At 39.8% G+C, this 13,497-nt stretch overlaps 1 protein-coding gene across 3 annotated transcripts in view; it reads left to right on the forward strand.

The window, feature by feature from the left end:
• The first annotated feature begins 3,021 nt into the window (after positions 1-3,021).
• pank1a (pantothenate kinase 1a) overlaps positions 3,022-13,497 on the forward strand; it is a 225,008-nt gene continuing 214,532 nt past the window's right edge. For 2 of the 3 annotated variants that reach the window (XR_011917005.1, XM_072390648.1), the window contains exon 1: positions 3,022-3,947. Coding sequence is in view for 2 of the 3 variants with exons in the window: in XM_072390648.1 (XP_072246749.1) it covers positions 3,668-3,947 (280 nt within the window). In the remaining variant the exon portion in view is untranslated. Of the gene's footprint in view, positions 3,948-4,414; positions 4,672-13,497 lie in introns of those variants that run through there. The other variant, XM_072390649.1, reaches the window with a different exon arrangement.

The raw sequence follows: 13,497 nt of genomic DNA on the forward strand, positions 1-13,497 counted from the left end.
ATACAGGACACATTTCTCAGAGAGCTAAATGAAAAGGAAAATGTATTTTATTAAATGTGAGTTCATGAACATTTAATAAATACAAATGTCATGTAGTCAGTCGATGGATGGAAACTGGTTTGCACATAAAGACTATGAGCCAAAACATCAGCTTTCTGGTCAGCTCTCGATGTCACCTCAAATAAGTCCAAGAGCACCTAAAAACATCCCAGCACATGAGCTGATTTGCTAAGAAGAGGAGAAGGGAATTCCTATATCATGTTCAAGAGTGCAAAACGTTTTACAAGGATTATATTTTTCTATGTTTTACAGTCATTAAATTAATTGAAAGCACATATTGGGAAAGATTCAGACATTTTTGCTTCCTGTCTCAGAGTTACAAAATATTAAATTTGTCCTGAAGTGTGGAATATGTGAAGCGATCTCATCATAGCCAGACCTTTGTTTTAGCTGGTGGGAAAAAAAACTAAAACTGTCTGAGATAAAAGGTACAATGATGATGTTTGTGATCTTTCTTTGTTAAGCCAGGCTTTCTTCCTCTGTGCACACTCACATGATAAAGAGTGTTTTACTGGTCCTTTTGATGCTTCATTTGCACAAAATACACAAGCTCTGCCCTGTAATAACGTTAAAATCCTCTAAATGTCAGACCAAGTCAAAGTTCTATAAATTGTATTAATTTAATATTTTGGGATATTGAACAAGTCTGTTATATATCTATCATACAATTTCCCTTTAGACATGAATAAAATGTTACTGAATTGAATTGAATTTGTAGTAGAACCAATATCAGCAGTATAGAATGGATTTGTTGTCATATTGGGACAAAATATTAAAAAAAAGAAATATATATAGCCTTCTCTGTCTCACCAGCTAATGTATGGTTCCCATAGTAACATGATTCTTAGCCCTTTTTTGGTTTTATTCCAACTACAAAGCTCAACAGGATTCATATACAACATATTCCTTAGACTTAGAATGACTGCAAGTTTTTAATTCAATACAGTTCTGGTCAAAAGGGTTGTTTTTTTAATTAAGATTAACAATTAACCCATTGGTTAAATTTGGCGACTGAAATGCCAACATTTTATCACTGTATAAATGCACTGACAGACATTTAAGAAGACGACTGAATTACTAATTTTGTCAGTTATTTTAAAATCCAAGGTTTGTTTCGACTTTAGTCAAGTGCTTTCAATTTAGTTGTGACACCAAACATTACTATAGATTAAATAATTTTGCTTGACAACATTTAAATATTGTTTCAGTCTGATTTTGATGTCTGTCTTGCTGTTTGTGAGAGAGTGGTGCTTTTTATCGACAGTTTAATCCAGAACTCTGATCATAAACCGCTCCAGGGCAAACATAATTAACCATAATGATATAGCCATGTGAAATTGAAAAGTGATTTTGGACTCAACTCAATAAGCAATTAATCTCCATTCGTACTAGGCGTACACCCTTTGGAGGTTTCCAAATGTTTTCACACAGCTGTAACTTCATTTGGGCCAGATCACCTGAGGGTTTTTTATTCTCAAATTCTCAGGTGGAAAACAAAAAGAATTGCATTCTTCAAAATGTAGAACTCTTCCTTTAAAGCAGAACCTGGTAACATTGAAAAGATCATTGACATATTTCTGTTCATGCTGCTCTTGTGCAGGTTAGTATTAAGTTGTAGTCATGATATGTTTGCTGTCAGAGTTATGCCACAAAGACTTGGCATTTTCAAACTGTCTGGCAGGAATGAAAGGGATGCAAAACCAGTTAAGCAGGCAAATAAATGGATACATATATTATGTATAACATATAACAATGTTGAACTGATTCATACCAAGTCTGGTTTACTGAGTTAATTCTTGTCCTCTAATATGCTTTAAAAGATTAGATGATACTCATATTTTCATCAAACATCTTACCTTACCTTCAGTGTAGAGCAGTTCTTCAATAATTTTTCATGCCCACTTTATCCTGCTCAAGACCAAAATAGGCTGAAGCCTATCTCAGCTACCATCTGAGGAAAGGCAGGACACACGCTGGACGGGTTGCCAGTCCATCACAGGACCACGCAGACACCTGGCCACGCACACTCACCCCTATGGTCAATTTAGAATCACCAATTCACCTAACATGCATGTTTTGGGACTCCGGGAGAGAACTGGGTTACCGAAGGAGAGCCCACAATGGCACAGGTAGAACATGTAAACTCCACACCAAAAGGCCCCAGCCGGGATTTGAAACCGGAACCATTGCTGTGAGGCAACGGTGCTAAACACCATATCACTATGCAGCCTACCAAGCAGTATGTTGTTCAAATTCCATTCATTTTTCCTCTCTTGGAACAAGACAAGCACAGTTTACTCAGGAGTTACGCAGGCTTGCAGCATTTTCAGACTCCCTGAACAATTCTAACTTTGTACGTATTTTCTCCAATTTGATTGACCAATAATGAGAATTAATTTTTTGTTTATCCATATCAGTATTGTCTTTGTTAACACATTGTCTTGATAATGGTGTTTCTTACAGTGTCAACAGTGACATTATATTCTGTCAGTGTCACTATCTCTTAACTGTATATATGTTGTCATTTCACCATCTAAAGAACGGCAGTAGTCTGTGAAACAATATTTTATAGTTGTTTTTCATATTTTGAATTTCTTCATTGTTGCTGATGTCAAACGAGTTCTTTGGTAAGATTATCTATTGATAAATATAAATATAAATTCAACTTTGAAAGCTACAACAAAATTTGCAACGAATTGTCAGGAAAGAAAAACAGAAATGTCTTCTGGTTACTTTTTTCATGCGTCGAGCTTGGATTGTTGTTTGACCTTTGTCTTTTGACTTCTTTGCTCTTGTTATCTAAGTCTCTGATTGGTATCAGGTCTCTGCTGTATAACAAAAGGCATGCTATCAGAAGGCATCCTTTAAAAGAAAGACGATGCTATTGCTAGAAGTGCTTTTCATACGACAGGGTTACTATAGTTCATTTTCTTGACTAATAAATTGACTGTATGGCTGCTTTGTGCGCACATCATGTGCGGAGAGGACTGCAGGGAATGAGGATGACAACGAGCGGCGACGCTTATAAATAAAAGCACCCACAGCTGCATGGACTGGTGGCGTTGTTTAATATACCAGCGGGGAGCAGCCGCGACTCACCATTACACAGAAGGGGACAAGGGACGAGTCCATTCTTGCATGCCTTTATATAACAGTGTATAATCGTGGTGTAGTTTTACTGCAGAAAGCAGTAGAAACCGGTTGGAGGAGGTGAACGGGTTCGGGCTTCGGCTGGAGGAGCTGGTGTGACGTAGCGCTTCAACAACACACTTACACTTACGCCGGCTACTGCTGCGCTTGCCAGTATCTCAATGAGGGGAAATGACCGCGAGTGACCTCAAAGGACACACTGTATTTTAGCGATTGTTGGCATTTTCATTTCAAAAGTCACAATTCTAAAAATGTACCCCAATATTTTGTTTGGTACCTCAGAGTAAAAAGGCTAAATTACGGCGTTCGCTGGTCGCACGACAATCTCACGAGCTCACCAGTGGAGCTAGTATTAGCTAGCTAGGCTAAACTAGCCCGGGTGCATTGCTAACAGCTGAGCTCTTGCACTTTGTTCCCTGCAGATGCTAAGCTAGGCTAGGCTGGGCTAGCTGCTGCCATGGATAAAGCTAAGTCACCGGTGGACAAGAAAGGAGCGTCGGGACCTTTTCATGTCAACAACGGGCAGAGCCAGAGAGGCTTCCACAGCCACGTCGTGGTGGCCGCTAACGGGAGCTGCTGCAGCAGCAATGCGTTCGGATTGAGCACCGGAGCCAACAGCAGCACTTTTGAAAATATGCATCACCTGCACCGCGGGGAGGATGCGGAATGCAACGGGTCCCCAGCCAAGAGATGCCGGCTGCGTAGGAGGACGGAGTCGGTGAGACGGAACAGACCCCGTAAGTAAAACATATCTTTCACAGGCATAGTGCCTGTCAACCGCTGTCGTTACTCTGCTATGAGGCGGTGTGCTGTTTGTGTTACACAAGCTGGCAACTGAGCAATTTATATGTACACAAACGTGTCGTGTTGCAATGACAGCGAGAAAATCTCGGACACCTGCATAGAATTTTTGTCATTGCGTCTCAGTTTACTTTATTATAGCTTTATAATCAGCCCGTGTTTTAGAACCCAATCTTGTCCTTTTTTTTCCGGCTCAGTTTGCGTCTGCAGCTGAGCTGTCCAATCCACCAGTCTGCCGTTGTCAGGGAGACCTCCTTTTGTGTTTATGGACCCTCAGGTTGCATTTGGAGTGCTGTGATTGGTCGATTTCCGGTGGTGAAAGAGCTCCTGATAAGTGGGCCTGGCTTGCCTCAGCCAATCAGCACGCGACTCTTGTCTACAAGAGGAAGGGTGAATGGACCGGAGTCCCACCCCTTACTTACCGAGTGTTTCGGTTGATATCAGTGAGGATCATCTTAGTAAAGTTTGTAGGTTTCGCGAAGAATGTTTAAAAGTGTTGTTTTCTTGGCTTTGTCTTTATCCAAGACGTACTGAAACCTCATATAAAAACATCTTCCGAAAAGCTTGTTTTACTTTTTTATTCATGCAAGTACTTCCTTGTATGCACCTGTGAGCAGATATTTTACTTTGCGATGAAGCTTATAACTGAGAAGAAACCTGGTAAGTGTGAGCTGTTTGTGTTTCAATGTTTAGAGGTCTAGAAACTCTTCTAAACTGGTTTCTTCGGATCTCTTATTTTTCCTAAATTCATCATTTTAACAGATTTAACTTTTAGTCAGACTACTTGATGAGACTGTATTTATCAGTTCTTAAACATGCAACATTTAACTCAACATAGGATTTCAAAGTTTACTGGTTGCAGAAGATATTTGCAGCTTGCTTGTTTGTAACCAGGGGTTTGTTGTGGCTGAGGGTGGCTGTCATGCCAAAACTTAATCTTACTTTGTTAAGATGTTTGCATAGATGTCAGCTAGCCTTTCAGCATTCCTTGCACCTGTTAGTAGTTATGATAGGGAGATGGAGAGGGAAAGGAAAGGGTCAGGACACATTTCTTTTTTATTTCAAGAAAAGTCTTGTCAGTTGTGAGACAGCTGTATATGACAGTAAGTGAAGCTCATTTCTGCTGTGATAATGCCACAGTGTTTACATTGGTGGATTTCACATACTCATGGTCACAGCCTTCTTATGCATGTTGCGACGAAGTGACCTGCTTTTTGTTTGTTTCTAAGAGACTAGCAAGAGATCATACCACTATTTTTTCATATCCGCAATCAGATATCTGGGGTTTGATACATTATAGTGATGATGAGGTGATTGACACATAGGTGCTATATTCAGATATAGCACCAGTGTTTTATCTAAATGCTTTTGTTCCTGCACTAAACATTCACATTTTTGCTCGTGTTTCCCTCTCGTTTGTTGAATTCATACATCACGATCTGCAGCATATGTGTCTTAGTGCCACACAAAGGTACTAAAGTGGTTTGCAGTTAACGTCATCAGTGTTAACAACCGGCTATTGTTTTTTAGTCATTGCAAAATAAAAGATGTTCAGTGGTTTATTTCGTTGGAAAAAATCTGCCCAATAAGATAACACAAAATCTCTTATTTTGCTTGCAAAGACCTATTCACATACTGCTGTCCTGAAACATACATTATGTACTCTGGATTCCCTATCTGCGATCGAAATGAGATGTCTGAATTTCAAGTAGCTAAAAAGTTTCAAGTATTAAAAAGTCCAATACAACAAAAACATGAAATTTATCGTGATAAAACTTTAATGTATGTTACAAACATGTAGTGATTATTGTCAGAGATCGTTTGGGGTGGGCTCACACCAGCCTCATCAGCATGCTGATGTTCTGACCCATGAGTAATCAGTAATGTTTATAATATGAGTGTTCAGGACTCATGTGTTGGAGAACACCCACCTTCAAACTCCTTTTTCATTTTGATCTAAATTAGACTACACATCTGTAAAGTTTCATGACTGTAGCTTGTATAACTGATGTGTTGACAGACAGATACACAAACACAATTCTGTGACAGTGAGTGATCCTTCTCATTATTTTACCACAATGAAACACACACACAGACTCAAAAGGTGAAAGCAATGCCAGCTGTGCTGCCGCTGCTGGTAATGATGTTATCTGTATGTTTTTGAGCATTTATTTGTGATGTCGCAGATAGTCCAGCAATGATTTTTTTTATTTTTTATTTTTTTTGCTGTGATGCTGAGAAGCAAGAGAATGAAAGTCCTTACTGCCAGTTACGTAATCAAAGTGACATCTCATCTGTAAACTTTGAAATGCCCGGTCAGACCTCCTCTGCTTCATGGCTAACTTCGTCTGTGATGGCGAGCAGCCATCCTGATAAACCCAGATAAAACTCTAAGCTTTTCCCCGTTGGCGCTGACCCTGGTATGTGTTCCCCTCGGGGATGTGATCTTTTTACTTTTGTCCCCAGGCTTTTGTTCTGTTTGGGTTTTGAGGTGGTTCAAGGTTGGGGTTACTTTTGGTTAATACTGCCTGAAGTACCGCTTGTTTGTGCCGGAAGCGACTTGGCAGCAGTTTAAGTATTGGCTATTGGTAGTGGAATGACTGAGTTGAAGCCTAATGAGATTTGACATAGTTTTCAGTCATCACATACTTTATCCTGTCATGGTTGACCTTAAATATGTCTCCTTTTGGAGATCTGTAATTTTTCAGCCTAGCAGCTACAGAACAATAGCTTTAGCTTCAGAAATCTGGTTGTATATCCAGTGCCCAACCATTGCAATTTCTGTTTCTAAAAGAAATTGTTGTCAGCTATTCTATAGCATTTCCCTCCCTTTATATCAGATTTAATTTGCTATTTTGTGTAATCTCTTCAAATCTCCTTTGGATTTTATGGGTAATGTCAGTAGTGGAAGAAATTGAGGGACCTCTGTCTTTTTGCTCATCAGCTTCATCGACATCCCTCCTCTTTTTTTCTGTTTTGCACACCACTGCTTGTGCGTCCACGTGTCAGGGCTGCACATGGCGTTAAACTATTTCTTATTCGTCATCACATTTGCTGTGTGGTTGACATACAAACAGACTGCACAGCAGTATTAGTAGGTAGGTTGTATAATTATCAGTGTAAAGCTTTAAAGCTCTTAGAGTGCAGAGCAACTCCCACTAAACAAATCAGATGAAAACCTACAGTAGTAGGTGTAACTGTGTAGTGGAATTTTGTTTTGCACTATATATGAAGATGTTTATGACCAGATTCAAGTGTAGCGTCGTAGTAGACCACAAATATGGTCTTAGACAGCTCTTTCATAGGTAAGTAGCATATTATCATGTTTTCATCCACAATTTCTGGGGCTGGCAGGATTTGAATCAGCCTCGTTCACATCATGCTGCGTTACTGTGCTTTTGTAGGGTTACACGTTAGCTCCCCTGTGAACCATTGGGATCGGTGATTACCCACAACATTGCCTGTGTAGGTCTGGACTTCAACCCGCTTTTATACATTTTATTTGCAAAATAGCAATGAGTTCTGCTGAGCCTTTTGTTTAATTTGAGTTGTATCGTATCAGTCTGTGTTCTGACTCAATTACCTATAAAGTAGTTATGGGATTTAGGAAAAATGAGGGGAAATTTTATGCTTTAAAAGGATTTTATTTGTCCTAGAAAACAAAAAGGATGTCTATAATACAGTTAAATGTTCCAGTATCAGAAAGGGCAATAATGTTGCAACAAATCCAAATTAGGACTGTGACTGAAACTCCCTCCATGGTTTTGGGTTTAAGTAACTTTTTCAGATTAGAAGGAACAGTTTGTGATTGAATGCTTTGGCACACCCAGTTTCCAGCTCTTCGGGATTAGCCCTTACAGCTAGAGCATGTGTTAATTTAGTCACACAATAACTCCCATTAAAAAGATACATGTTTGACAAAAAGGTCCTCCACAGGTCAGGTCAATGTTCCACTCCTGCCTATTATAGATGGATCATGTACAGGATCTGTGAGTGAGTTTCACTTAGAATTTAGGAAGGATGAGTTTGTGTCAGTGATCATGTAAATTAGGATTAGGGGAAGTGTCCAATCTGCGACATACCCAAAAAGACAACTGAAACCTCTCCTCCCTTTGAAACTGGGTGCAGTCCCACTTTTGGGCTTCATTTTTCTGAAAAGCGAAGACTTCCGTCTTCACATTTTCTTTCTTCAGTCTGGTGTCATTTTACCTGGAAAAGTAGATGTAATGGCAGACTAACTGTCCCAGATAGAGAAATGTCAGCTCATGATTTTCAGACCTGACTGTGTCTGATATTGATGGGTAAACATGGTAGTAGCAGTAGCTGTTAGTACAGTGGTTGGTTGTAATATGTGAAACGAAAGGCATATTTCAGAATGAAGTTATCTGAAAGAAAGGACCAACTCATTACTCATCTCACATTTGTGTTTGCAGCTATCTTTAATTCATATCACTGTAAATAAGATTTAGCATTTTTTTGACTGTTGGTTGTCAAAACAAGCATTTTGTTACTACTTTGTGATGGCTCACATCTTGTAGAGCAATTAATTAATTCATGCTGTAAACTATTCTGGGTTGACTATTCTTATTACAATCAGAATAATTTGTGTTAGTTAAGTAAAAGTGATGCACAGTAAAGGAAAATGTTGCAACAGTGAATCAGGATATAACTGAGGACAAAACTTCATGTCAAGTGTTCTGATGTGTTCATCATTGTATCTGTTGTGTAAAAACAAGCTGTGGCTGATATTTTTTATTTTTTAATGTTTTTTTTTCTTGTCTTATCACAGACAGAGAACAGAACAGAACAGAACAGGACAGGTTCAGCTGAACAGCACAAAAGCAACACAAATGATGCTCCTCCTAGTAGACTGTTCAGGCTTTTATATTGTGTCTACCATGTGGGCATCGAGTGGAAGGCAGGTGTTTGTTAGGCCAGAGGCCTTTCACCTACATGGATCAGATCATTCCTCTTGCCCTGCTCCTTGTCACGGTGCCCTTTGGCTGCACACAGTCTGTCTGCGTGATGTGTGTGTGTGTGGGGGGGGGGGGGGGGGGGGGGGTTTAAGCAGAAGCTCTGGATATGTCATGTTAAAGGGGGAAATTAGATTAAGTTTTTAACTCAATCTTCATTTATGGAAGGAAGTCTCAACATTGCCTTGGAATCCTTTACTGTTTTGCCTTCCTGCTGCAACACTTGAGGGGATTTAAATTCCTGGGTTAAAGAAAAGTTGACAGGAATTGCTGAAGTACTTCTAAATTACTGTTTGTGCAGGTTTTTATAAGATTTATGTTTAAACTTAGCCACAGAGTGTCAGTAAATGAATAAAAGAAGAGCCACGTGTTTTTTTTATGTAAGAGTGATATACTGTAGTATCAGTAATATTGTTTCCTCAGGCATAAAGTGTGACTTGTTTTGTTGTTTTCACTGCACAGATGAATAGTAATGAGGGGAAACAGTCCTTAGATGGAGATGATTGGTTTGAATAAAACATTTTTGCTTGTAAATCGAGGACTCTGGTTGCTGCTGTTATTATTCAGAATACTGGATCCAAGTGTTTTAAGACAACTTCGCCAAACAACTTCTGTGCACAAAAATGACCGAATTCTTTAAATGATTAATGGAAACGTAGATTTACTGTGAATAAGATGACGTTGGTGTGCACAAACTCATTGATGTTGTAAGAAATATTCACGCTGTATTATTTGCCAAGCCTTCCCTCCAAGGAGATCCTCCTCACAGCGTGGAGAAACCGACACTCCGAGGACAAAACACTTGGCACATCTGTGAGGAAATGCATTTTTCATGAAGTGGAAACTTTGACCCAATGCTGCTAATGTTTACATGTCTAGCAGCAGAAAGGACTTCAGAATATGTTTGGACTGGACGCTGGTCCGTCTTCACCTAGCATGAATCCCATTTGTGTTAGCATTGTTCTCCTGTTCACTTATGTGACTGAAGGGATTAGAACACTGTTGAAATGCAGCATATCTGGTGGAAATTGAGACTGATATCTTTGTTGCATAAATCTCTCCTCTTTTTCCACTGCATATAAACTGTCGACTGTCCAGTAAAGAATAAAAAAATCTCCCCATCTGCCAAACAAGGCATGAGTCGATCCAAATTTCCCCAAGAAGATGTACTGTACGCTACTGTTGTGCTCTGCGTTTTCTAGTCGAGTCCAAAACTACTTGGGATTCTTATCTGTTGTGTACTGTATTTCCCACTTTCATTTCACTCTCTTTTTCTTGTTGTTTGCCGGTTGGAACAAAGGATTCGCTCCTCTTATCTGTCTCGAGGTTGTCTTTTTGTTTTCTGCACGCACAGACCTCTGTTCACACAGACATCGAAGCATTTGGCTGAGATGTTCTTGTACTTCTTGTCCATGTTCTTGCTGAACCGAGATCTTTAGGTTTTCCCATGCTTAGTGTGGCATTTCCTGTATGTTTACATGCAAGTTTCTTTTCCATCCCCATCAACAGATCTCTTCCTTGCTCGTATAGGTTTCACTGTGGAGTTTTAGTGTCACATGGCTCATGTGCCTCTTAAGATACTTCCACTCTGACCACATTAGAGTCTAGAAAGGAAAAACAGAATGCAAAGCACTGCCCCCCCCAGCAACATTTCAAATATCAGTTAGGATCACTGCTTCCCAGTTAGCAGCACTTAATCATTGATTTGAAGCAACAGGCTACACTTTGTTGTACTGTAAAGATAAAGAAATGTAGATAGTTTTTAAAAGTCAAGCCACGTGAGTGTATTCTTGGCCGAGGCTGTGGAGGAAAGTATGATGGTCACTTGAGGCAGATACCGTCATGTACCATGAATGGCTTCTGTTGCTTCTGCTTCTGGTGTTTCCTTTCATCATATCAGAGTATATTGTTTCTAGGTAGGTGCAAGCCAGCAAGCGTTTCACAGCCCTGTCTTGGCTTTGCTGCTTGTTTTCTTTGACCTGTAAGGTGAAGCTTCCAACTTCACTAAACCATTTAAACCTAAGGCTTTGTACTTTACTGACTTTACCCTCAGATTTCTAGAAAATGTTGATGCAATGTGTGCATAGCATCAGATTTAAAAGGTGAAATGACTCGTATGTTGTTCTAATCCTTAGAATCGAAGTAAATCCAAACTCTTATCCTAAATTAAAGCTATCCATAGCATGAATAAACACACAAAATGTATTTCTTAATATAGAAAACATTGTAAAGCTGTTAGTTGTCTTATTTAAAGTTCTGACAAGTTAATTTTCTGTCGCAAATGCTGCAGCTTCAGTGCTTTTAAGTTCAAGTTTACAGAATTCTAACAGCTCAGTGGGTGAGAGGGGATGGTGGCAAAGAGTCAGCAGAACGAAAGGTGAGGGGACTGCTGTTACCTTTCCAGCTGCAGCAGCTCCACCACAGCAGCTGGAAAGGTAAGCGGTGTTGCAACAGGTCTCACAGCTGGTCTCACAGCTGGTTTTAGCTGCTGCCTGATAGCAGGGGTGCAAGCCGAAAGATGTTTATTACAGAAATATGAAAGTTAATCAGCTTCTGCCTCTGTGTTGTAACCTGACACACCTTAACAGTGATTACAATCCAACTCCATCAACACAGGCAGTGACACAGTTTCTTACATTTTAGAACAAATTCGATGTACTACGATTTTAATCAGATTTTGAGAAATGAACAGGATGAGTTTTCACTGGCTGGTAATCAGGCAAGATGCTGTTATGCCTTCAGTTTTCTAAATCACAACATACAGTACCATAGGATTCACTGAATAGTGGGTTAGACTCCAGCTCATTCTGTTTACGCCACCAGTTCAGGGCTCCAGACTGCAACCAGTTAGTTGCATTTTGTGGCTGTTTTTGGGGCAGCCACAAAATGGCTTTCCCAACTATTTTTGTTTTTGAATCATTTTACATCTTAAAAAAAACACCAGAGAGCAAAAACAAAATATTATTTAGATCCTCCTCTTAAACTACAGTTCCAATTCTTTACGGTAAAGATGACAAATGTGAGCTGGTGTTGAGAGGAGAAGAACTCCTCCTCTCAGTCTGTCATGAAACACTTGAAAAACTCACTTTGTTTTTCCCACACAGCTGTCGTGGCCCAGCATTTGTTGGAAAACTAGTTTGCTAACTCGAACACAAACTTTAAACCTGAAACACAAAAAAAAAAAGCCACATCACCGTGATACATCACTGTGATAACCAACGTCACTGCCAGCAGCATTTAACAGGCAGAAATGAACTCAATAGAATTCTCCTTGTCTGGAGAAACAGAATTCAAGTCAAATCTGACTCGTCTAATGTGTGCAGCTCATTGGACGTGACACTGATGTTTCACCCAGTTCATTAGTTAACGTGCGACTTCCACATTGATATTTATTCCACCCAGACAGCGATACTGGAAAACATTATCTGATGTGGATATTAACATTTGGTGATGATTTATGGCATCTACAGCACTATACCGGTCAGTTCTCAGACTGAATAATTTGACTTTCTTTGAGAAGCACCTTCATGAGACGATTATGATCTACATTTACAATAAGTCCACTGGCAGATGCTGCATCTGACACAGTAACACTGATATTCTCACATCCCTCATGAATACACCTGCAGCACATGCATTTAATGAAAGACACTTATTCACTTGTGCTGAAATGACATGGCGGTGTCTCCGTCGTCTTCTTTTTCTTGCTTTTTTTTTGTCAGCCCTGCATCCTGGTTTTCTCCGGGTACTCTGGCTTTCTTGCATTGTTCAAAAACATGCATGTTAGGTCAATTGATTATTCTTATCTTGACCCTAAGAGTGAATGAGTATGGTTGTTTGTCTCTGTGTTAGCCCTGTGATGGACCCTTGAGGTCTCCATTGTTGGTTAGTTAAGCCAGATAACCAGAAGATACCCTGAATGCGTGAATCTGCTTCGTAATACAGGGCGCTGGACCCCAAGATTCAAAGCAGTCCTTATCTGAAAGTGGACTTTGACTCAATAAACCAGACTGAGTCACTTTGTCCCTCTCAGCTGTCTGTTGTGAAATAGTTCCATCTCCTGATCTTCCATTTGGGGCCATGCTGATAGCACAGGGTGTACCAGCAGTCATATGCAGACTTAAGGGACCACTGAGGGCTTGCAAATACCAGAGTTATTGTGTTTAATAGGCTGTCAGACTTTTATTTAACCGAGTTGCACATGCATTTTGAAATGTTTTACTGCAGTTGCTTTACAATGCTTTACATGCATGATGTAGCATGAGCGTTTAATAAACTTCTTCTTCCACAAATTGAACCTAAATTGCCGCGGCGTACGGCATTCTTTTCATACAATGCTTGCATACTGTCCGTCTCTCATCAGTCAAAAAAACAAATCTTCTTGGACTGCTTGAGATGCTCTAACCTCTCTTTTTACATCAAACTTCTGTTGGATTCAGGTCAGGCCACATATGTTCTTGGCAAGATCCTCTCGGGAGATATTGATAAACTGCTTAAGATTCTGATGAATTAA

Source organism: Leuresthes tenuis, unplaced genomic scaffold (genome assembly GCF_036924035.1).
Source record: "Leuresthes tenuis unplaced genomic scaffold, fLeuTen1.0.hap1 SCAF_8, whole genome shotgun sequence".
In the NCBI taxonomy this organism is placed as follows: Eukaryota; Metazoa; Chordata; class Actinopteri; order Atheriniformes; family Atherinopsidae; genus Leuresthes; species Leuresthes tenuis.